The 25,931-nt window shown below is 31.4% G+C and overlaps 1 protein-coding gene across 2 annotated transcripts; it reads right to left on the bottom strand.

Moving 5' to 3' along the window:
* Positions 1-1,512: 1,512 nt before the first annotated feature.
* LOC126845239 (17-beta-hydroxysteroid dehydrogenase 13-like) lies at positions 1,513-17,307 on the bottom strand. Of its 2 annotated transcripts, none has more exons than XM_050583868.1 (7): positions 17,165-17,307; positions 8,053-8,265; positions 5,792-6,127; positions 4,602-4,731; positions 2,578-2,698; positions 1,948-2,061; positions 1,513-1,858 (listed from the first exon to the last, which is right to left on the bottom strand). In XM_050583868.1, the coding sequence occupies exons 2-7, from the start codon at positions 8,248-8,250 to the stop codon at positions 1,729-1,731; spliced, it is 1,029 nt and encodes a 342-aa protein (XP_050439825.1). In that variant the 5' UTR covers positions 8,251-8,265; positions 17,165-17,307; the 3' UTR covers positions 1,513-1,728. The 2 variants fall into 2 exon arrangements, with proteins under 2 accessions (XP_050439825.1, XP_050439817.1); XM_050583860.1 differs by lacking the exon at positions 17,165-17,307 and adding an exon at positions 15,903-16,103.
* Positions 17,308-25,931: the final 8,624 nt, after the last annotated feature.

Below are 25,931 nucleotides of genomic sequence, written 5' to 3'. Positions count from 1 at the left end.
CGTTTATGGGCACGAATCAAATCAAATAATAGAATGGTTTTCCGAAGCACAGATTGAGAATTTCCAGTTTGAAAATTAATCTTTAAGTATTATATATCTAAAACAAGACGTGATGTAGTATTATAAAATATTCTGTGCGCCGGAAGCTCTTGCCTTACGCATAAACTTCAACCTCTGGGAAGGTCATTAAATTCCCTGTGGTACCATAAATTAATATTTTATATGATTGATGCGATAAATGGTAAAAGTGGTGTTCGATAACGATGACAAAAACCACTAAGCAGAACGTTTTTAAAACGTGTGTGGTTGGTTGTCTAAAATTAATTACATCATATTTATTTTAGGGCCACCGGTGGTTTCGATTTTCAACACTAGTCAAAAAACTTCTGCAGCAATTCGACCTTGAACTTCTGGTTTTCTGTCTTGCATTTAATGTACGTAACACACTTTTCTGCTTTACATGTCGATTGTCGAACCTATGTTGTATTTTGTTAATTGACAGTTGTTTTTTTATATTAAATATAATACCTTATAGTTTTACTTTGTTTGGTATTTTTTATTTAAATTGAATTTCAACTCGCATTGTTTACGACGTGCAATTCAAACTATAATAACACAACGGACAAAAATATTTGGTTGGTCATAAACAGGTACTAATAACTGCTGTGTATCATGTATTTATACAAAAATTCAAACGTATAAAAATAAACGTAAAATTAAATTGTTGTTTGTAAAAATGAAAAATAATGTATTAAGTAAAGTTTTTTTTAGAATAAATTTAAACTATTACAATATATAAATACATATAAGGTCATTACAATGACGATACTGCAAAAATCGTCGGTTAACCATTCGAAAATCATGCAAATATTCTTTTTACATTCAGTATGTAAGTAAAAAACCTGTACTCTGTTACTCGTAAGGTTTGCAATATGTTTTTAAATAATATTTATATTTTAGACATTATTGTCGAATAATGTATATTCTTAAATGTTGAAGTTGAACATAGTATTAAAGAAATAAACCTTTTTAAATCCATATTTTTTGGTGACATGATAGTGGTTTTGTGATGTTAGTTGTTTATTTTTTCTCTCAAAGATAGTTTGGTAAAATAATTAGTATAACACAATATGTTAAAAGCTATGCGTGTTTTTAGTTGTTTTTTTTTTAGTTTTTAATAATATGTTAAACGCAATATGGTGATTGGCCAATAATCGCATTCAGATCAGTCGTGAATCACTGTTGTGTGTATGGGGAATATCTCTTCACGCTGCAAATAAACAGTTATTTTATTCAAATATAATATTTACCAATGGCTAGTGACATTACACAAGTGCCAGTGATGCAAGAACGACGAGAAAATACTAACAATCAGTCCCAGATCCGACCAGCTTCACTGTACCTAGCCACTCAAGTCAAAGATATTAAAAAGGTATAATAGTGATAAGCACAATCTAACGATTAACATTGCAGTGTTAATTTGTTTAGCGTTGAAACAAATGTTTGCATAAATATAGTCAACATACCAACTTTGGTGTAAAATATAGATTTTATAAAAATATTTATACAAAGCATTGGAAAATATAATATGTTTGTATAGCGTAAGTAATATTAAAGTATTACATTACAAATATTCATAAAATAAAATATTAAAAATAATAATAGGTAGGTAAGTAACAACACCAATAGTGAATTGAGTTGGATAAAAACAAAACGTTTAAGGCGGTTTCATTGAGCGGTTTGCGTCTGATTGATGATTCTCATGTTGGACTGATTGTCTTGACACTCTTGAGGCGGCAACACTACTCTCACGTAAAAAATATTCTTGATCGAGTCCGATATGTTGACTGGCAAAATTCTAGAAAATAATATGGTAAACACGATGGATTAGTTTTACAACATATTAGAACTGTTGCGGTGTATTTGATTGAAGTTAATAAGATTTACTTTCTGAGCGTATTTGTGTAATATGATGTCATGGGTACAGAAAATTCAACTTCGTTCCTTAAAATCCCTTTAACTGTAGCTTTAGCCACTTTCTCAACTGACAAAACAGGTAATCTGTAAAATTAATTAAATTATCTATTTTTTTTTTTTATCAGATAGTTATTTCCTTATGAATGGTTGAAATGTAGTTGTATAAAAAAAAAAAATATGTAAAACGCGTTAACTAGAGCAAATAAGATATATTAACATCAACAACGTCGGAGCTCCGAGACACTAAGTTGAATTAGAAAGTATAGCTTTAAATGGAAATTGAAAATATTTCTGGACATTTTTTAAAACGTAGTCGTCCGGTAGAGCTTGACCTCAATAATGGAATATGTCTATTCATATTAATGTGTTCATTAGTTTTCGAGTATGGCTAGATAAAAATGAATAAAAAAAAGGAAAACAATTTTATTCATATTCCGAGTCTCGTTATTGAACAAAAGTGTCACTCTAACCCTTTTGGCTGTCGCCACTTCAATAACCATAAAACTTATTCATTGGAAACAATAGCTGAATACAAACAGAATGGTTATTGACACGATAGGGTATGGCTGTCAGTCAATAATTATTTGGTTACAGTTTTACCTGGTATTGATGTATTTCATGTAATCAGCGCTGGTATTCATTAAATATGGCTCGACAATAGTAGTCTGTATGTTGGTTTCAGGATGACTTCTGAGTTCTTCTCTGAGACTTTCCATCATGCCTAATAACATTAACACGTGTTGAGATATTAATAACCTGACTAATGAAGATGCAATTAGATCACAAGAATTCCCTAATGTAACTGTCGATTTAATCCTTTGATGCGGTTTCCAGTAAAATCATACTAAATGAATACGGTTTTACTGGTTTTAGAAAAGGCTCTTTGCGAGGAATATTCTATAATTAACCACAGCAGGACTTTTATTGAATTGGCTATATAGTTCAAAACCGTAAATGAGTGGTGCATTAAAGTCACAAAAATGTAACTATATGAAAATTGACACTTTTCACGGAATTTGGAAATTGTTAAAGAACGATAAAACGAAAATTGAAAAAATAAGTTAATTCCTAAAACATTTAATTTCGAAAATTACCACAAACTGTTTCCTGTGATAGGCACAAATCCCAAAACACATTTTTTGCAAGCAATTTCTTTCTTACGCAGTCATCATATGTACTATCCATTTTAGCTACTTTCGGGTTTTTATACCTCCTATTTAATCGCTAACGCTCGCTTCTCATACACCTCAAAATAGTTTTAAAAAAAAATAATAATTTCGTTTCAATATAATAAACACACAACACAACATACTTGCACGGTAGTTCACGACTTGTTCATTTCGCAAAATACTTAAATGGCTCTTTCCTCCTTATCTCTCTGTAGCCTATTTTCTTCAAAAAACCCGCCTTGCGCGAATTAATTTTACAAAGGCTGTAATCAAAACTAAGAAACCAAATTTTCACATAATATAGACAACAACATTTACTGTGTTCTACCATAGCCCTTTTTTTAATATTTCAACCAGTTAATGAATAATTAATTAATTAAGAAAGGACTTTTTTAAAAATGATATAGCGTTGGTTGTATTAGATATATCGAAAAAATACGGATGATAGAACACAGATAATTCTGTCATAAATAATATGTATGAATTTCTTTCCTTAACGATACATGAGGCCTGAGAAAAATTAATCCGCGTAAAATTCAACTCAACAGAATTGTTTTTTTTAAATCACTGTTAAGGATGCTGTGATAGTCCGAAAAATAATTTAACTACTAAAAAAAAATTAATCTAAAAATAACGTTTTATGCGCCTTAAAAAGTATAAAATAACCCTCCGGAGGTCTTGATAACCAAATAGGACAGGTGAACTAGAAAAACGTGGGGCGCATCTTTCTACTTAGATATTAAAACCTAAGCTTTCATGCTAATGCATTAAGTTGTTTCTCATAATGCTGTCTCTCTAACCGAACGGATCAGAAAGTGATAGTATGACTTTTTATCGGAAATGAAATTTAATGGATTTCCGTGCCACTTGCCTTAAATTTCATTGCAAATTGAAAAGACTTAATTGCTATTCTCTCCAAAGTTTGTTTTATGTAGGTTGCTTCAATTTTTTTTTGTTAACTACCTACTTGCTTAGTAATGTGGTGCTCAATTTTACATGACATGTCATTAAGTATTATTTTATTTAGAAGAGAAAAGATGATTGTGCATGAATTATGAGTTAAGGTAGTTATTAATGAGAAGAGAATGTTATTATATTTTCAGTCGTGTGAAGTAGTAAAGATGCGCCCCACGTTTTTCCATTTCACCTGTCCTATTTGGTTATCAAGACCTCCGGAGGGTTATTTTATACTTTTTAAGGCGCGTAAAACGTTATTTTTTTAATCTACTTTAGTTATTTTGTTCTTTTTCGTTTTCATACTACAATATTATATAATAAAATCCGTCCTTGGAATCGGACTGGACTGATTTACTACGTCTTTGGACATACATTAGAAAAGGCTGCATGGTCAGAAGGGTTATCATAAGAATTAGTAATCAATTTAAAAGCAATCAATTTAATTTTAGATTTATTACTGTATAAATTATCATAAAATTGAAATTAAGTTGATTTTACCATTAACGCCACATTTGCTGGCCGTGTACGCTGAAAGCTTTGCCAATCCACTGAGCGACGCAGTAGATGAAATGGCCACAATGTGACCACTATTCCTTTTCATCATGCTCGGCAGGAACGTACGGATCATCTGTATAAAATAAAAATGTAATTTTACTTGTTGCATGTTTGTCGATTAGTCATTTTTTACACATAACAGCTATATGCACACAACAGTAGGTATACACATTTCCCCCCTTTGTTTAATTAAAACTAATTGCGCGGTAATCAATCGATTTAGTAAACATATTAAATCAGGAGTACGGCGTACGTTTATTTTACATATATTTTTATATTTTTTAGCTGGCAGAACAAAAAAAATGTATTCGGATGAACTGAAGTAATGTTTACCGCGTGAATTTAATTTGGAAAATTCTATTTACTCGGTTGTATTTGTATTGGTTTTAATCAATTGAAAGGTTTTTTTTGCGACAACGCTGCCCCATACGTCACGTGCGTCTGGAAATTAAGGTTTGAGCGTGTTTTTTTTACTGAAATAACATATCATATTAATAAAAAAAAGTAATAGCAATTTTCATTACATAAAATTATTCAACTGCAGTGGATCAGCTACATTCGTTGCTCGGATTATGTATTGTTTATTTTGTTATTTAAACAATAATATTGATTGATGTGTACACATAGAGTTTGTGTACTTACACTGTACTCGCTATTGACGTGTGTTTAACTAAAATTTATTGAGATACTTAAGGTACTGTTTGACTTGGTACGTTTAGTAATAAGGTGGTCCTTATTTTGGGTTTGGTAGGATTTCAATGGGTTGCCCTTTTAGGTGGTTCTAAATGGATAAAAAAGCTCTACAGTTTCAGTATTGGTAATTTTGTTATTAGTACGTGCCTCGCGGCTCTTTCTGTTGACAATTGTTTTTACGTTTATTTCCCAAAAAAATAATGGCAAATGTTAAAAAATTGAATTTCCCAACATTTTGAGTGACATATATTTTTGAAAATGGTTTGTGCAGAAAATTTAACACTAATGTTTTACGGGAAAAGAAATGATAAGACCAACGATTTTGAGATGTACAATGTTTTTTTTTTTTCCATTTTGAACCAATTTAGAGGCTTCCCCGCTGAAATTCCACCAAACTCCAAAACAAAGACCACCCTTAACTATAGTTATACAGGACGTACCCAAAAATGACCGAGTAAGTTGATATTGATGATGGACGAGATAGTTTCGTCTTTGGCGCCCAAGAAGGTGTGGCCAACTATGACGGCCGCGTTGTTGATCAGCACGTCGACTTGGCCTAGGTCTAATGCAACGTTCACGGCCAATGCGGTGATTTCGGCCCGGACTGCCACGTTTACCTTGTAAGTCTTCACAACGGCTCCAGGTACGGTTTTGGCGATCAGCTGAGCCGTTTCTTCGTTGCCTGCCTGGTCGACGTCGACGCACGCCACTTTGGCGCCCAACTTGGCGAACTCCAACGCCAGTTCGCGACCCAGACCTCGGCCAGTTCCCGTTACCTTGAATTACAAAGCAAAACAACAATTTTGAACTCGACAGGACTTAGTAGTTGGATTACAACGGTAACATGTGGCAGTGATGAGCGTGGTACCGTACAAGAATACCAACTCAACCGTACATCGGTGAGTTCGAAGGGCCAAAATAGGCTTGACTACTTAATTGATCGCAAGATTAGGTCAAGACAAACCAAGTGATAATACATCTGCGTTGATTTAAAGAGGTTGACCTTAAGCCTATGTACTCTACATGTCGATAAGTACATGACACGCACAGTCAATCATAAACCACAAACGCGTTTGATTCGATTAAATTATCAACGGTATTGATCCTATAACAGTTTTTTCTAAAACTTTATTATAAAGAAAAATTACTGTTGTACATTTTTTAATCCAACTAATTATTTGTACATTGTTTGAAAACATTTAACACATTACTACAACTATTTAACAATATAGTTTGATAGTATAATACAAAATGGATAAAGTGATGGAAATTTATAAATTAATAACTATTGTTTTACTTAATATTACGAATTAAAGAGGTTTGTTAAATTTTATAATTGATGTTTTACATAAATTACTCCCCTTTGTTTGAAGGGAGTTTTAGAAGGGTAAAAATTCTGAAAAGGGTGCTACAAATTGGTACTAATTATAATAAAATTATTGGAAACCATTTTTTTCGAATTTTCAACATGCGGGTGCTGGGTTAGTTTTAGTTTTAGTTGGTCGAAGTCCTGTTTCACATAGTTTGCTGGGTTATGCACCTTGTTTACTTATCAAACATGTTACTTAAAATTTAATTTAAGTAGACATTTTTTCTATTTAAACAAAGGAATTTTATCGTTATTTCATTTGTATAAACCCAAATTGTTTCTGACATTGCACTGTTAGCATAATATACATCATCACGCTTAAATTCAATCAAATGTTCTCAAACATGAATAGTTATCAGGATATTATTATAACCACCTTTTAATTAGCAATGACTCAATTAAACATGATAGCGAAAAGCTCTTTATCGAACGAAACGAGTTAGTAGGGTTTATTATAGCGTTAAGGTGGGTACCTGTTAATTAGCACGTGTGACTTAATTTATTTAAATCCATCATGTCTTTACAACGTTCAAGGCCAGTTTTGACATAGTGACACTTAACTTGTACGAGAACGGCTTCATTGAAAATATATTGCTGACGTTTAGTTGAATCGGTCAAGTAATTGGATAATAATAATAACGAAGTAATATTCAATCTTAAAGCATCGAGAAGTTAAAATAATAAATAACACAGAGTTTATGATTTATACTTGCATAACTTCAAAGCAATATTTCTACAATATAATATTTATTTTATTAATTAATCAAAACTTGTAGACCGTGTATTTCCACCGTTTGCACGACTTAAGGTTATTCCCCAATGTGTAAAACGAAGGGACTAAAAAACAAGCAGCCGAACTGCAACCTTAGGGATAGCTCTCGGAGATTAACCACAGTCGTGTCAATGGTGTGATATTACTCTTAATACTTGCACACATAATTTCGTTAAAATATTATAGTATTAAATATCACGTTAATTTGTATTCTATTATATTATCAATTATTATTGCTTGGCCTGAGTTAAGTAATTAAAAATAAATACAAGACCAATATTTGAATTTAGGCCTTTTTTCAATTTATCCTATTCGATTATATCAAACAATTTTTTCATTGAAGTATTCAAAATCGTGATAATTTTGTTTTATTGACCATATACTCTCTTGTTCATCATCCAATTTGACTCCAATTTGGGTTACTTCAAACATATATAAGAATTGATTTCTTTTATAAAAAAAGAAAACAACGAATCGTTACACACTTATTATCTTAAAAATATTTCAAAAAGAGCATATTATCAACAAAGATTATTTAGTATATTATCTGTATAGCTTACTAGTACAACATTGTCTTTGACGGATTTGCGTGCTTGTGGTAGGAACACTCGCAACATCTTAAAATATATCGTGACTATGTACATATAGTAAATAACAATAATTTCAAATACTAGTACAATTGGATTTTTTACACATCCTCTCGACGACGAAGGAGGTGCTAAGGGTTGGGGTTTACTTTGATCGGGTGCATTAACCATGGCTTGAGTTGGTATCTGGAAAAGAATAGAAATTACAAATTAAAGTTTTATATTTAGAAGTTATAAGTTTCAAAAGTTGATAAAGCTCTATAAAAGACCAAAAGATTAGTTTAAAAAAGAGTTTTGTATTATAATAATCATTTAGACATATCGGAATTGTTTTTACGCTGATGTTGCACTTAAAGATAATCCAAACGATATTGTAATTTGTACATCAATATTTATATATTTTTTTACTACCTATAATACTAAAATCCATACAGTCAAAATAAAGTCAAACGCTTGTAATAAATGATTGTTTTAATTAGGCCCTAATAAAAATAGCTGTACAACCGGAGTATTCAAGGTAGTAGAATATACTTTTTTTGTGATGCATAAAAGGCCTCGATTACTGAGGTCATTGGCTAATCAATTCAATTTGTAGGTAATTAAAATACAATTTTTAATGTACAAAACATTTATTATTAACCTTTAACTATTCCTAGATATTTAATTAAGTAAATTTCCTTTAGAAAAACAAGTGTTTTGTGTAATGTAAAACAAAAAATGTACAGATGTTTTTTGTTCTTGATTTTTAATCAAGTCCAAGAGAAAGCGTTGTTGGTTCGTACGCTTTAGAAATAATTTCCGACTTAAATTTGGTTTCCTAATGTAGGTGTTAATTTATTTTGAAAGTTTTGCCAATGCCACCTTGTACCGAGCAAAAATATTAATATAACTATATTTATCGGCAAACAAAAGGCCGAGGGGATGAATTTCACGGTAGTATATTGTATTGTTATACTGAGAAAATCTTGTAGCTTTAACCGAAAAACCAAGGGTAGTATACGAAACGCAGAAACGCTGTAATATATCACCGAGACATCTGCAACATCACAACCGATTACAACGGTAGCTCGAAAGTAGGCAACAAAGAATTACTCTGAAGTCATGACCAGTGGAAAATGTTCAAGACGAAAATCATGTTAAGAAGTATAGTTTTGCACGATTTAAAAAAGATAGCTCGAATGTAAAACTAAAAAAAATATCATATAAAAGTTGTTCAAGCCCTGTTCAATCCAGGACCTGTGCAAAAGTTTCGAACAAACATAATTCTGTTTTTATACGGTTCTACTACAACTTGGCTAATGATTTATCAAATAATATTGTACCATTATTAATCGACCGTTATATTATGTCGGATTATTTCGTACGTATTTTTTATTTTAACTATATTATTGTAGCAGATTATTTATAGAAAAAAACACATGAACAAAAATAAATTGATTTTTCAATAATTCTAGACCGTACATTATATAAACATGCCTTATAGAATATAATGTAAAATACGGAGAAGAAAATATTTAAAACAATGAATGATAACTGATAACGACAATTTCAATTTGCAACAAATCTATTAATTTTCTACATTTTCTCCGAGTTAATTGGTGTTCGATAAAAAAAATATAATGTTAGTATATTGTTGTAAGTAAACCCGTTTAAATAAAAATTAATTCCGTTTACGTGGAAATCATTGTTTTCGGTTTAACATACAGGTTTATCGGCAATCATTAATTTGTTTTTATTAAAATATTATTGTAACCCGTCGAATATTATAAACAATTTATCATAGAATACAACACTTGTCGTGCACCGAGAATTCTTTTCGCTTATCGCGTTTATTATATAGTATAATATATTAACACCGAACGTATTCCAATTGAGAATTTGCTTAAATCCCTCCCCATTTATTTACCTATCCGCTATATACCACCGCAGTTCCCTCTTCAGATGTTTATTCACCGTGGGTGTTCAATGGATTTCATTAAAAACTCGGCAAAAAAGAAGAGCAGGGCGATAAGGTGTAATTCACTTCTATACAAAGAAAAAAATCGTAAACCACCCTCATTTTTTGTGAAAATTCCGTTTATTTGGCCAAAGCACATATTTTTCAATTATCACAAGGAAACTATTATTTAATACGTCAAGTATACGGTTATTCAAATCCCAACACATCAGGCTATAATAGTGATTTGTGATAATCGATAGTGTACGTTTTTTTTTTTTTTCAAATTAAATATTAGTTTTTATTAACTAAAAAGATTTGGCTCGTTAATATTCCAATCGTGATTGACTCTCTGTTTGTATTACGGTGTATGAGTGTAGTTATTTTTTGTCATCGAAATTACTTCGATAAAATAACACGCGGCACAAGTCATCGGTTTAGTTTAAAAAGATCCCAGATTTACAACGTTTTAAGATTCTGTCCGGTTTTTAAAAATCTGAATACGTTTTTTTTCCAACCAAGACGTTTTCTACTACAAACTGTACAATTGCAGATATTGTAAAAATTATTTTTTCGTTACAACACGCCGGCGTGGAAGATGGAAGACACGGGCAAACGGTGGAGCCGCGGTTGTCCTGTTGTGATTAAATCTAAAACCACCGCACCGGGGCCAGCGTTGAACGAGAAAACCGCTGACTTCTCGGGGCGGCAGCCGTTGGAAAAGCGCTAACGACTCTGTCCGGGTCCGAAAAGCACGCGTCCGCACAATGGGACGCAGATTGAAAAGATGTTCACGATTATATTTAATATATATATATATATATACACACACACAGACAGACTTACGTAGTTAGGATGAAAAACTACGGGAAACTAGTACAGCCAGGAGTGGCGGACGAACGGCATGCGAGAGCAGAGGTCGCAATGTATATTAGGGAGAAAATGGTATAAAAGCGAAAAAATAAGAAAAAGAATTGCGGCCTTTCCATCTGCACCCTCCGCTGTTTCTGTGGGCACTATATATATACACCGCTGTCTTCGTTTACCCCGCGGACGAGCCTGGTGCTCTTTATTGGAAAAAGCTACAACGCAAAAGTCACGAATCAATTATAAAAAAAAAAAATATATATATATATAATGTTGTTTGTAAGGTGAAAACGAAACGGCATAATTTCGCATTAAGTTAACTTGAATTTGTTGTTTCAAAATTAACTCATTAATAACTATTTTAGGAGATATGTTCTCTTGCGAAATATAATAAATACTTTTAGGTATGAAAATATTAAATCCCAATTAGAGACGAAGAGTTTTTATTATAATTTATATTCAACTTAATTAATTAATTTTGTTGAAAATAGGTTTTAATTAATATTTAATTTTAGTTAACTGAAAACTTAACCCAACATCAACCTGCAACGCAAAACGGTTTTAAACAACCAACCAAAATAACCAGACCTTATTTCTATTTTCACGTATTAATATTAAAAAAATAATTAATAAGTATAATTATATAAATACAAATATGAACATTGACACGCCTTTGAATTTGATACAAAATAATTATTCACAAAATATATAGTTACATTTTTAAATAGAAATGATTTCCCTAATAGATGTTAATGGTTAAAAAAAATTAACATCGAGCACCTAAACACTATTTACACTCAACGATAGTATATAAAATATGCCTACATCACTATTACAAAGAAACACTTGTTCAGTATAGGTAATAGTTACTAAGATAAAAATAGAATTATTTTTTTTGATTTCACTATTATCAATTATAAGGTAAATATAAATGTAATTTCTTTTTTTAGGAAAAAAAATTGTAATTGAATTGAACATCCACATTACTGACAACACTCGATTGTCTTTTCTTTTTAATATTTCATCCACTTAAATACATTATTTTATTCTTTCATTTGGCTTACAATTAACAATTTATACCATTAACCGATATCGTGTAGAACCAATTAAAAACGTAACAGATATTTTATCTTTTTTTTTTTTTTATGCAGTTTGAATAACAGTGCATTAACATGTATTATCACTTGTGATAGTTAGGTGTATTCACAGGTCGTCTCAAATTATTTCAATAACATAAAGTTGATATGCATAAATGAAAATTATTGATAAAGTATATACTTTGTGAATAACAAATAGTGGTTCAATTGTAAAGTAATAATTTTGGTCATTTTCAAGTCGTCGTATTTATAATTTGATAAATATGATGTTTATTCCATACTTTGTATTATCATTGTATATTGTTAACTGTCAATATGTCAACTATCATAATAATATATGCACAACAAAAATTATACAAAATTGTTTTTAAAGTCTAACAAACTATATTGCGCTGTTCCGCTAATGCATTACACTTTTCGACCACGTTTTCCCAAATGACGTTTTCGGTTTCGTCGAATATTCCAAAATAATCATTGACATAGCGAAATGTCAATGTCAGATACACTCTAGCTCAGTGTATAACAGTAGTAACAACAATAATTAATAATGTATGAGCTCAGGCAGGTCCATAACGATGATTTTCCAATGTTTCATCCTATATACTGTTTTCGAACCAACTCAAATGCCAAATACCTTCCTACCTACCGTTTCAAAAGAAAAAAATAGTTTTACGTGACCTCGACTTGTCAATTGAAATAATAACTGACGTGAAAATATATTATAAGTATATATTATGTAACAGATTCGGGCACATTGATCAATGTTTTTCGGAAATGCCTATGAAACAGACTCTCGTGCCGGTGTTTCAGTATAGATACATACATTAACCCGTTAAACGAAAATCATGAAAGGCCACGCTATATTGTTTTACATGTGCATCCGCGGTAGTGTACGTTTTACTCCCACAGGAAATTTCCAACTATTGTCCGCGGTGTTAAAGGGGGTTAAATCAACAAAAAAAATCAAAAAAAAAAACCACACATTTTAGATGTATAATTGTATGCTATCAAACACACACACAAAATAAAAGGCACTCCGTCACTGTATAATATAATGTCCGGTCGCCAGCTGTAAAGCGGAACCGTTGTAAGGAAACTCGAACAAACATGACGCTGATATCTTTTGAAAGAAAACAAAATTAACCTCTTCACTCATTTGACATATGCCACGGTGTGTGTGCATGTGTATTATTATTTTCTATTATTATAATGTATAAGATTTAGGTATGTAGACATGTATATTTTTTTAGCGCTACACACGAATTATAGACTCTCTTGAAGTGCCGCTTATCGTTTTTTCAACAGTATCTGATCGTCGTTACCCCTTTTGGAATACAAGGGGTGTTGTACTTATGTATATTTTGCTGAACCGGATGGGGGTAGTGGAGAAAACGTTATTGTTCGCTTGCAATATTTCCAACTAGCATATTTTATCGAATCTCTGTTGTGTTGTGTGCGAATTGAATTTGCCCGCGAAACCGTAAACGATATTATTGAACGTTTTTCTATTATACGTTAACCGTCACATCAAAAACAAAAACGGTTTACGTTAAACCGGGTAAACGCATGCTGTAAAAACGCTATTATTCTAATATTACAACAACAACAAAAACTAAATAAGCCAGCAAAAAGTGGGGCTCGGGATGTGGGGGGACGGACCGTATATTGGGATCAGTGAAGTCACGGGTCTTCAGGAATTATTATACCCGAAAGTGATTAAATCACTTTAATAAACGTTTCGATGCGAACCTGTAGATGGTAGAAATATTAAAAATCGTCAAGAGCATTGTAAAATTGCAAAAATGTGCTTTTAAGTTGTATTTATAGTATTAAGGTTGATCGTCTGTTTTCCTGTTTTTTTACTGTTAAATCACGCGTAGTATCCAAGAAATTGAATACGGCCAAAGTGTGAAATCATTATTTTTTTGGGTTTCTTAAAAAAAATTGTTGTATAATGTATACAAATTGAAAAAAAAAACTTTTATGTACAACCCCATTCTAATTTTCAGATTTTAAGTCTTAAAACTATTCTGTAAAAAGTGAAATAAGTTTCTCTAGGTATATTCATGGTACTAAATAATATAAAAAATATTTCATTCAATTTAGAAAATAATACACTATTTTTAAAAAAAACATAGTGAGCCGTAATTTTAAGTTGACAATAATATTTGAATTTTTAGGCGTTTTTCTCGATTTCGAGTGGGAAAAATGGACTTTTAACATTTTTGCTTAATAAAGTACCTTTCAGATACAATTTTTGATTTATTGCCTTGATAATTAGTTCAGCAGTTTAAACTATCATGGGGTTAGGCACAAAAAAAAAATATTATAAATACTTTCTCAGCTACGCATTGAGGCTAAAATACAAAAATAATACATAACATTGTGTTGTCAATTTTCAACATTCATAACGTTAGGGTAGATTTATAAAACTGTTTTACTTAGACAAATAACAGTATAATATAATCGCATCTGAGTAATTAAGGCCAATATATTATATTTATACAAATATTATTATGACAATAAAATTATGACCTTAGTAAACCTACTTATTGTAGTCAATATAAATGTGTGGACTAAGATGTATTATATAGGTGTATATATAGGTGTATTATATATATACAGCAGTTGTATCCGAACGTTAAACATACATGAACGGTGTTATAAAATATAAAGCGAGTAAGCGACCATCCTTCAATTTTTTTCTTTCATTTAGCTATTTGTAAAAATACAAAACCATTCAGGCGGTTTCAAAACCACCAATAGGTAACGCAATACTTTGCTTTATTACTTGATTTTTTTTTTTACAAAAAAAAAGTAAAAGTTTTCTATATGGTTTTAAATTAAACACACTGTATGTGTGGGTTTTATATTATGTGACAATACTAAAAGCAAAAAAAAAATATTCCTACAGACAATAGGTTCTACACTGGTTACAGAGAAAATATATTTTACAAACGAAAATCCTCTGTAGGCCGTAAATCAATTCCCTTGGACATCCAAAATTGTGTGGGGTGCCAAAATATAAAAAGAAAATAACAATACTATAAGAATAGGACAAAGATACAAACGCAAAATAAAAGGCATATTTTTGCGTTTGGATACACCCGGTAGTTTAGCGTACAAGTTTATTAAAAAGACACTATGGGTGTGTATTGTACATAATATACTATAAATACTATATTTTATTATTCACCTATTCACCGTGTTCATCCCAACGGCCAACGTCATAATACATTACTACACAATTTTACTGTGTAAAAAAAAATGCAATTTTATTTTTTCACAATAAATCTTAAAACGTTATCCGTTTTTAGGTAGTTCACATATATTGTATTAAATAAAAATTTATAGATTTAAATAAGATACATAGATGAATTCATAAATATGGTTAATAATAGTTTAGCTGCATAAATCCAATCATTTAATATTATGACGTATACGATAAATTCATTATTACTGTTGTTCTGATAATTTTATAAATTGTATTAATTTTATTAATACATGTTTACAAGTTTTTTCTAAACTAGTTTAACCTACAAACACCTCAATATTTTTTTTTTTAAACGTATACGTATGTCGGAACATTATACTACACTTTGATTGTAAATTCTAATTTAACTTTAGTTTGTAAATTAATTAAACTAAGAGCTAATTATTAAAACAGTTATCCGGATTTTATTGATAGATTCATTTATATGTTTATATAATTATTATTTGACCTTGTCTAGGAAACACAACAATTCATTTTTAAGGTTTAACTTGTACACTTAGCTTCAAAGATAAACTTGTATTGAAATCGAAACGATACAAGGAAATTATAATAATGTTTGCAGAGTTGTTACAAGCAAATAACAGTTTTTTAAACATTTTAATCTATATCGTTTTTTTTTTACCAGCGAGACTAAATTATTTAAACCTACTGTGGAAGATCCATTTTTGGTTTGTCGATTTCTCTGAGGTCTGTTGTACTTGCCGTTTCCGTTTCTCTTTCTATCGCCCATGTGCACAAGTTAAGGTAGTCAATTTTTAAGAAAACCCAACAACGGCAAAACGAATGCGCAACACACATTAATCGACACAGACGAAGTGTTAGTGAACATACTAATATTTTTTATCGTTTCTCGTCTCGTTATAATAAACATATTTTTAATCAAACACAGTGTACCTCGTTGTGTTTTATTCATTTCCATTAGCGGAGCATTAATCACAGTTCATTAACAAATGAACTTTATCAGGTGAGTCTCAAAAACATAATAATAAAATATAACAATATAATATGCGTATAATAATATATTTGATATATTATTACTGTTTGTACTTCAGCATTACTCTAAATAAACGATTTTGAATATAAAGATTGAACAACTAAGTATACCGTATAGAATAATAAATTAAAAAGTAATAACATTTTCCTTATAAAATTTTGTAATGATAATTACACGAGTTTAAGTCATTATACTCGACTATAATTAAATTACTATTAAACAAGGTTAGTTTAATTGTACATAAAGTACGATAAGGTATATTATATTGATGTACATATTTTACTGTCTACTTGGTAATAGTAATACTACTAGATTACCACATGACAGTTACAATTGGAACCACATTTGGTAAACAAACTATCTAATTCACTTAAAATGTTTTTAATTTGATGATAATATGAAATAATACCTCTATGTGCCGCAATTAGCTGCGTGTTTTTTTTTTTTTGATAATGATAAAATATTGTTGGTACGAATAAATAAATTTGATTTAATTTGATCTACATACGTTTATATAAATCAGGCAATAAGTCTAATAAAGAATCAAGCATTGGAACTTTTTAACACATTACAATTATCCAGAAAGGGCATGTGTACACTGTACAATAATATAATATTATTGTATGCACTAAACTGGAACACTGTTCGGATACAAATTTTAAAAGTTCTTATTTATTTAGTAAAGTTAATATTTAAATACATTTTTTTTTATGCCACACCAGTGTTTGATGGTTTTTAAGGTGTGTGTAGTGGGTTTTAGCTTGCTCGACATATAGACTATAAAAAATATTATCAACCCGTTTCCGTCAATATTGTTATTACCGATTATAGGCCTTATACTAATATTGTTCAAATACGAATTTATAATGCTAAATACTGAACAATTGTGTTTCATTAAAATAATATTATGTACTTACATATTGTGTTTATTGCAGATTTCGGTGAAAAAACTCGAGGGTGGCCTCAATTTAAAACGTCTGTCGAAATTGCATTGCTTGCCGTAGGTAGGCTGTTTAGGAACTAAATGATACTATGTCTTTTGCGGGTGTGTATTTAATGTAACCGGTTTGAATTAAAGCTATCGAACAAGCTAAATATAGTTTGAATTTCCAAATGCAGAGCGTAATTTGCCACCGACTTATAGATAAAAAGTATAAAATTCAAACGATTATTATCCTCGAATAACAGTATCTGATTAGTATTTCTCGGTAATATAATTAATAAACGCTCGTGATGTATATACATACTGAAGCTGAACTCACCACCTATGTTGTAGTATATGAACGGTAAGTATAATAACGTATGAAATAATATTTGAACGTCGAATCACTTAACTATACTTCCAAAACGACAAAAAATGTATTAGAAAAATTATCCCTATGTAATAATGGTGCGGTTCTTATTTTATTATTATTACAATTCTATAATAGAAGTAATAATATTATAGTAATTTGATAAAATTAAATGTATTATTTACTTGGGAAATTTCAAATTATTTTTAAACATATTACTGTTTATTTCATCGACATTTATAATTATTTTTGTAATAGCGTTAAAAATAATTACAGTTAAAAGTTAAAATATATTTAGATTGATTAACATTTTTATACATATTTATTATAAATAACTAATAAGCATAAGAAAATAAATTATAACTGAGCAATTAATGCTCTTATTAGCATTTCATGAAATATTCAATAAAGTTTTTGTAACAAGAACATAGGTGTGTATGTAAAAATTTCCTGGTCTACTTCAGTTTCCTGTAAGACACGTACCTACTCAATAATATTATACAGCCTATTATATATATTATTTACTAACCTACCGGTTGTAAATACATAATACAGCTGATACTTAATGCAAGTCTAAAAAAGCTTATAATATTAGTTTTTGATTAAAGGGATTCCATGCAGTTTGTTTTTTTGACGTTTTACACCTAAATTCCAGACAAAAATTCGGCTACTTAGGATGGTCCGATTTATATTCTGAAAAAATACACGAGTTCTTTGGCGACATTAGTAGATTATTACTGATTTCCTACATAAGTAGGAAACAGATGTTTCTTTTTTTGCTTTTTTTATGAAAAAAAATTAAGTTTTTATACTGAAAAAAATTGAAAATGTAATTTATTTAATTACAAGAATCTGAAATTTTGAAATGAAAATTAGTTTTCTACATAATATAGTAAATTAACCAAAAAACACGAATCTTTTTACGAAATTAAAATTAACGATCCAATGTAGTCAACATTTGCTTGAGTTTTTACTTGAGTTTGCTTGAGTCTAAAATAAACCAAAATGGATTTTGCTCGTAGAAAAAAATATTAAAATAAAAAATAATACCTTGAAGCTTATACAAATTAACCGGTAAATTAATTGGCACGCGATCAAAATGTAAATACCTTTTTTTTTCTTAAATGTTGCCTATACAAAACTCCTTAAAAACAGACCGCATGACCTTAAGTTAAAACTAAAATTAATTAATACTTACTCTCAGTGCAGTAGTCAGAAGAGGGGACATGAGCACGAGATTTTAGGATTATGTACACACGACAGTGTCTGTTATAAATTAAACCTGAATCTTTCTAGTATGTTTTGCGTTTAAAGTAGGTGTTAACAGAATTCTGATGTCTCGGATTCTTTATTTATCTCACCAGACAACATTTTAAAATTGATACCAAAAACCAATTTAAGCAATTTTTTGTGTTACACATTGAACTTTTTTTTAAAACTCGTTTTCAAAAAATTATATAATATGTTTGGTTTTGTCGATATATTTTCCCTGTTCAACGAGGAAACTCCTATAAAATGAATTTGATTTTGTTCTTGTTTTATTATTTTATTATACAAAATTAGACATTAGTAATTGCTGTATAGTATGATTCTTAAATAATAATTAATAATGATAATAAAAGCGAGAGTCCTCGTTTTAAATGTCAAATGTTTAGACGACTACAAGTACAAAGTTTTTTATAAATAGATATCCTTCAAACCATTGAATTTTTGGAGAGTCTACCGGTTCTATATTCAAGTAGGTATCTTTATAGTATCTAGTTTCATAATTTAGACTCGTATTGAAATATTTATTTAAAATAACTGCTTCAACTTCCGTGTTTTAACAAAAAATATATGTTAAAATTATGTTAAAATAAACGCCCTGAATTCTGTTTTATTTATTTTAGGTAAAAAACGAATTAAAAAAAATCACGTCGTACCTACCTACATGGATCTAATGCGTTTTATTCTTTGACACTTCATTTAGTATTAAATATTTGAATTTCTGATTGTATTTATTACAATTTATTTTGTCCACGATTTTTGCAGATTGATTTTTAAATCAGTACCTAAAAAATGATGCCAGTTTATTTACAATGAAGATTATTTCCATCTCACATTTAACACATCCCACCACAACAATATCTGATAATATTTAGGGTTAAAAAAAAAATGTGAAGTAAAATGAATTTTATTACGTGCATTAATTATGTTGAAAAATAACACAACCCGTAGTATTCGAAAACGTATGATAATTTGGTTTTTTTATAATAATCAAAATGATATGCTTATACATTCGTCTCACTTAGTTACAGTAATAGGCTTCTCAGTGCCACTAACGGCCACTAATAATAGTAAGTATAGACTGTATCATGTACATATATAGTGCCACTATATGTGCAAATTCTTTTGGCATACTGCAATATTATTCTAGTCGGTTTTGTATTTTTCTTACAACAGTTATAGTTATAGCGGGTTATAATATATGATATTCTTTTTTTCTATGCTTGGTACGGTTTTTTTGGGGACAGTCCAAAATAAGTCCCTTTTATAAAAAAATCTTTCTCTATATTTTACGTTTCCATTTCGGACCATATAATATCTGGACGGGTTTATGTTTATTGTAAAACATTACTTATTCTTATTGCGTGACCCATAGAAACCCATCACGAATTACGCATAGGTACTGCACGGAATATATCATCTGCTCAGCAGCGTCTTACCATCTTATATACAATATGTTATGTTACTGTATACATTTTCTTTCGATCATTTCATTTTCATAGATAAACATTTTTATTTTTCATTAAATTCTTATTTAAATATACATATTATATAGCTTTTGCTTTTATTATATTGACTGAACTGTGAATCTTACTGTTTATAAAGTGTTTTACCGACTAAACCTTCTTCAAAAATAATACTCTATGAACTATACATAACATTATATTGACTATTTAAGCAAGTTTAAACGTTTTGAAAAATCTGTATTGATATAGGATAATATTAATGAAACGCCCTGTACTCTCCCTGTAAGTTGTGCAACTGCGGCAAGATCGTATTACCGGTTGAGACTTATCAAAACATACCCCTGGTTAACCATAACTGTTGTGGATACTTCGTCATAGCGTATAAATAAATATTGCTGGAGGTATAATAACAATGTTATTGAAACCTTCGGAAAAATTAAAAACAAGGAACAATTTTAAATTTAAGAATTTACATTTTAAAAGTGATGTTTACCCTATCAATTGTTGTAATTTTGTTTTTAACAACCAACGTTATTTAGAAAAAAAAAATAGGTACATCACTTGTTTTTAACAGTTTCATGGCCTCTGTTAAATGTCGCTGACCTACCGTTTTAACTTCCTAGACACGCCGTCGTATCATAGACCTTGACGAGTATATCCCGTAATAGTATACTCGTATAATACCTAACTGCTATTTGCCAAACCCCGAGGCGCATATATGTTACACGTATTCTGGTATTCGATGTCACTTCGTTTGGTTTTGATAATAATTCACGACAACGAGGCTGTTAATTTATTTTGTCCGTCGAGTAGGTTGTATATAGTTTGTGGGATATGCGGAAAACGTACAATACAGGACGAGGGGACGGCTTAGGGCGAGTTGCCCTGGTAACATTTGTGTCCCCTCCCCCCCGCCCCCTCGCACGTCCACTTACCCGAGCATTGTTAGCCGTATCATCGTAATGACATTAAATCCGACCGACAGACGTCGGTATAAATAAGACAAAGGCCGTCCAAAAGCCACTGCGCCAGCTGGTTATTATATTAATACGGCTTGATTTCATATCGGCGGAATGCGCCGGTACAGTGATAAGAGGGTAGGGAGATAGGCGGGGTAGGGGCGAGTTGTGCTTAACGGGAAAGAGAGCGAAATGGCAAAACAATTGGCCGGGAGATCACGAGGAATACACTAGACCCCGTCCCCGTCCCGGAGCGTTAATCTCGTAGCAATAATTACCAGGTCTTTTGTTGTCTTAAACAATATACGGCACGTATACGGCTTTTTTTCCTTGGAAGAAAAATCAGTAAATGACTTTTTGACGGGCCGCCCCTTTGATATTGGGTTTTATAATTTGATTGTTATTATCATATTGTGGTCCTTGCGTAATATCCGAGTGCGGTATTATTATGTTATATTATAATAATTATAGTATACAAAGCGAAAGAGTAATATCGCCGCTGTCTTCGGTGTTGCGCGTTTGATTTTCAAAATGCTTTTGTTCGCAAACCGACCATCGAAACTCGGTAAATGAGCCGAATAATTTTTATAACCGCGCGGAGAAAGGATTCTCGTTCACGGCAAATGCTTTCATTAAATAATAATTATTATTAAATCACCCTTTCAGCTGTAAAATACACTCATCGGTCGTTTACTCGGTTGATGGCGAGAAGACAATACAAATATAATATATATAAACTATACTCTATATAATCTATACGATAACATCTAGTCTCAAACACGGGTACAAAATTACTGTACAGTGTACACACACACAGTAATAACTAATAAATATAAAGAGAGATAGAAGTAATGTAAAGTTAAGTATTAATACAATGTCATAAAACGGTTTGTCTTAAAAAATATATATTTTAACGTATATTATTTTTGAAGTTAAAGGTGTCGAATTGAAGAAAAAGTTGTTAGCAGACACTCGTATGGTTCCGTACATTTTTGTTATGATTAATATTGCAGATTTGTCGGTACTAGGGTAAAATTGAAAATCTCTTTAAGCCCTTCGAGATGTTGTTGGCATTGCGCACGGCCCATAAGTTATCGTAATCAATTTACCGGCCCTAAGTGAGTATAGTTAATGAAACGGATTCGTTTTAGCCGACGGCCATGTCGGAACGCGTACCGGACATACTTTTATGTACACGGTAGATACCCGCGAATATAATATATAAAATACCATTGGCGATCCGGGGCAACGAGAGTTTTCAATTACTCGTCCGGTATACAGCAAATACAAATAAAATAATAACAACATACAGAATTCGGTTTGAATTAACCCGGGAGCAAAGCCCGGGGATCCGTGTTGGCTGCGTAATAGTTTAATACCCACGATTTAACTTCAAAGCGAACCCGCACACGGCCCAAGTAATGAACGCGGTCGTTGTCGTACCGAGGCCATTATGACTTACTTGTACACCGACTTGCTTGTACTTAACGGGATTATTTTGGGCGGTGCATATGGGTATTCGCACGGTACACGGTTGGTCACATGATCGATAGTTTCGTACAGTGTATATAATTATTATTATACGCTCCAAAGCCGTTATATGAGCATTAATCGTACGGAATTTACCAATTTAATTTTAACTTGGTTACCGTATAATAATAATAATAATATCCATACGGAATACCTAAATGCCTAATGTGTACAGAGACGAGAGGGGAGGTGTACAGCATGCGTCTGTTCCTCTGGCGCTAGAGCGTACTATAATACACACAAGATTAACCGGCTTGTAAATTAATTATACGTGCGACCCTCAGAGCGTCTTGGCGCGAGGCGGTCGCCCAGGTTATCTGAAATGAGATCGCCGTGTAACTGCGATAGTTTACAAGCCAATTAAACTGTACATAAATTGCTTCCAACCAAATCGCAAAGGGGTTGACGGGCAATCCTAAAACGACCAACGAGGCGCCAAATGATCGGAGTAGGGGCAATATCATTATGACTTACCCTCACTTGCTACGAGTCAAACATTATGGTTGAATTTCGAAATACGACAAAATGTTGAACCAATAGTGGATTACAATTATATACGCTATTTACGCGTTATTCAACATTAATTACTCATAGACCAAAGAACTAATATCCAATACTTGCCCGAATAGATGAAAAAAAAAAAAATCATCGACACACTGCATAATCCTTGAGATTGAACCCGGAAAAGATTGAAAGCCATGGCTTTTCGGCTAAATAACATGAACGCTAAAGGAGGAATTGACCACGCCCTGGAGAGGCGAATCAGATTAGAACTTGTCACGGACCTGAAATACTTGATCATGGAACTAGATAGGACCTTAATAATATACGTCAAATTGAACAATGCAAGATAATACCGAGCTAATGCATAACAGCGTTCTGCCTCAATCGAATGAGGGCGCTTGAGAAACTCATGCAATCATTCTATGGATAGGTTAAGACTTAAGTTACGCATGCCTGGGATGAGATTAATAAGACTCTTGAATGCTCTTACAGACTTATAACAAGCTATCTAAGACCAACAACAATAGTAAAACTTCAAATCCTGACCTAATTAGCGCATTGCATTACCAGAAGATCAGTAACCTTCGGCGTTCAGCGTTTGTTAACAAAATAAATGACCTAAAGTAAACTCTTTGATATTTATGAACTATGACAAACTCTCCTGAATGTACAACATTAAACACATTTTCTTCAAAACACGAAGATATATATTTGGATGTAGCACGGTATTAAGAAATCTGGCCTTTTTTCAATACTCGTCTCGGCGCTTAAATTTAATTGCACAACATTTATGTTATATTAGACCGGAATGCGATTTAGAGGGAGGGGAGCGCCTTCCCCATATGTTTTGGAGTCTACCAATCAATACCCAAACATGTCGTTCTTGTTGAATCCCTCCGGGGGCCTAAACATTTAATATTCGGGTTTGTTACCAGACGTTGACTCCGAATGAATCTATTCATTTAAATAATATGAAATGTTTGTATTTACGGGTATGTGATGTGTTTGTTTGCAAATGGCCAGCGCGGGTGACAGATGACACATAAAATTAACGTCGAATAAATTCATTTGACAATAAAAACCACCCATTAGGAGGATAACGTATTTTATGACAATGTAATGTAACCACTACAGTTGGCACGGGGATGTGTTGCAGCGACCTAAAAGACGGAAGTGCCACTACTATTCGGGTAATTTAGTATAATATTATTATGTTTTTTCTATCTGAACGCAGACTCTGAGTGGGTAGTTTGCAATTCGCCGAAGGCAATAGAATACGAAACGTGAATGTGATTACACACACATAACAGTATATATATATATATATATTAATATTATAAATATTATATGTACACACAGTGTTTTAGCTCACGCGAGATTGATGTCTAAAATAACTATTTTCATGATGGAATATATCACACATACACTGTAAAATTGAACACTTGTGTATCGACCTGAAAAAATATGGAGTTTGTCCACCTATTGGTTTATCCGAGTCCACTGCATTACAATAATTGTTTACATTTACACATTACAATAAAAACGTTTAGCCGGTTATCGCCGTACTTCATACTGCAATAAAGTATGAAATACACGGAAAAAAACTTTGCGTTGTACCTATTATTCGGTTCAAAATTGTCCAATAAACATTACCTATACATAAAACCCGAAAATCGAAATAACAACACAATATTTTACTTTATGCAATCGCCGGCTACAAATTGTGGCGTTTAATAATTTCCATAACCCGGTTGACCATTCGAAATGAATAGCATTCACCTGTGGTCGTCCGTCCGTTATGCACCCTTATGGACCCACAAATTAATTTTAGACTACCGCACGGTTAATATTACACGTTGTAAAACAGGACATTTCGGACAAAACAACGGTAGTTTATCCATGTAGCCCATATAACGGTATAACGACCATGTACATTAATTTGGACTACAGTGGTCAGTCTACTCGTATATGATAGCTCTGCCCGCGAATCAATCCGGTTTGCTTAACAACACTAATCACACTTGCAGAACATATTGATAGACAACTAATCCAACAAGCATTAATACATAAAGAAATTATTTTTGAAATGTCAGTTTAAAGGTGTCAATGTTTTAAGTAAATATTGACGAGTTTTTTAGATCTAGAATTACAGAGTATTAAAAACGAGTAGTTTAATCGATTATATTAAATGCAATCTGTTCATCTAAATATCGAGTATGATGTCAATACCCGGTACCCCAGACGTCTGACCGCTATAATATATTTTTATTATATGGTCATAATGAAATTTTTTCTAAGCTGTAATCCCGTCCGACCGTATCAATCCCGTCTGAGCCAATCAGATAGAGGTAAATACCAATATTGAATATAAAATTAAATTACTAACAAAAAAATTGATTTGATTTAGAACTGGATGATTTTTTCTTATGTTAAAAAGGTATTAAAATATCAATCATGATTAATTTGAAAACAATAAATGAGTTTAAAACAAGAAGCGTCACTAAAATTTTGTTTTTTTCGGTAAAAGAGAATTTGACCACAAATTTAAGATTTTTTGTTTTTTAATTGATAGGTACAATTAAACACAACAAAACCTTTTCCGTCAAGTTGAATCACGATAAAAAAAACCCTGAAATAATAAATGCCTTATAAAAATTATAACATAGT

Source organism: Adelges cooleyi, unplaced genomic scaffold (genome assembly GCF_023614345.1).
Source record: "Adelges cooleyi isolate 19-005CV unplaced genomic scaffold, UGA_ACOO_1.1 ACOO_flye_CR_arks_rails_tigmint_CR_PRNA_108, whole genome shotgun sequence".
NCBI lineage: Eukaryota > Metazoa > Arthropoda > Insecta > Hemiptera > Adelgidae > Adelges > Adelges cooleyi.
The sequence above is the reverse complement of the archived record's forward strand: the minus strand, read 5'-3'. Positions and strand labels throughout refer to the sequence as shown.

Coding starts and splice junctions, on each gene's coding strand:
- LOC126845239 (XM_050583860.1), bottom strand. CDS start 15,983: ATGGGCGATAGAAAGAGAAACGGAAACGGCAAGTACAACAGACCTCAG. Junction 2,699..4,601: donor CAGCAAATGTGGCGTTAATG/GTAAAATCAACT, acceptor TAATGTTATTAG/GCATGATGGAAAGTCTCAGA. Junction 2,062..2,577: donor ATGAAATACATCAATACCAG/GTAAAACTGTAA, acceptor TTAATTTTACAG/ATTACCTGTTTTGTCAGTTG.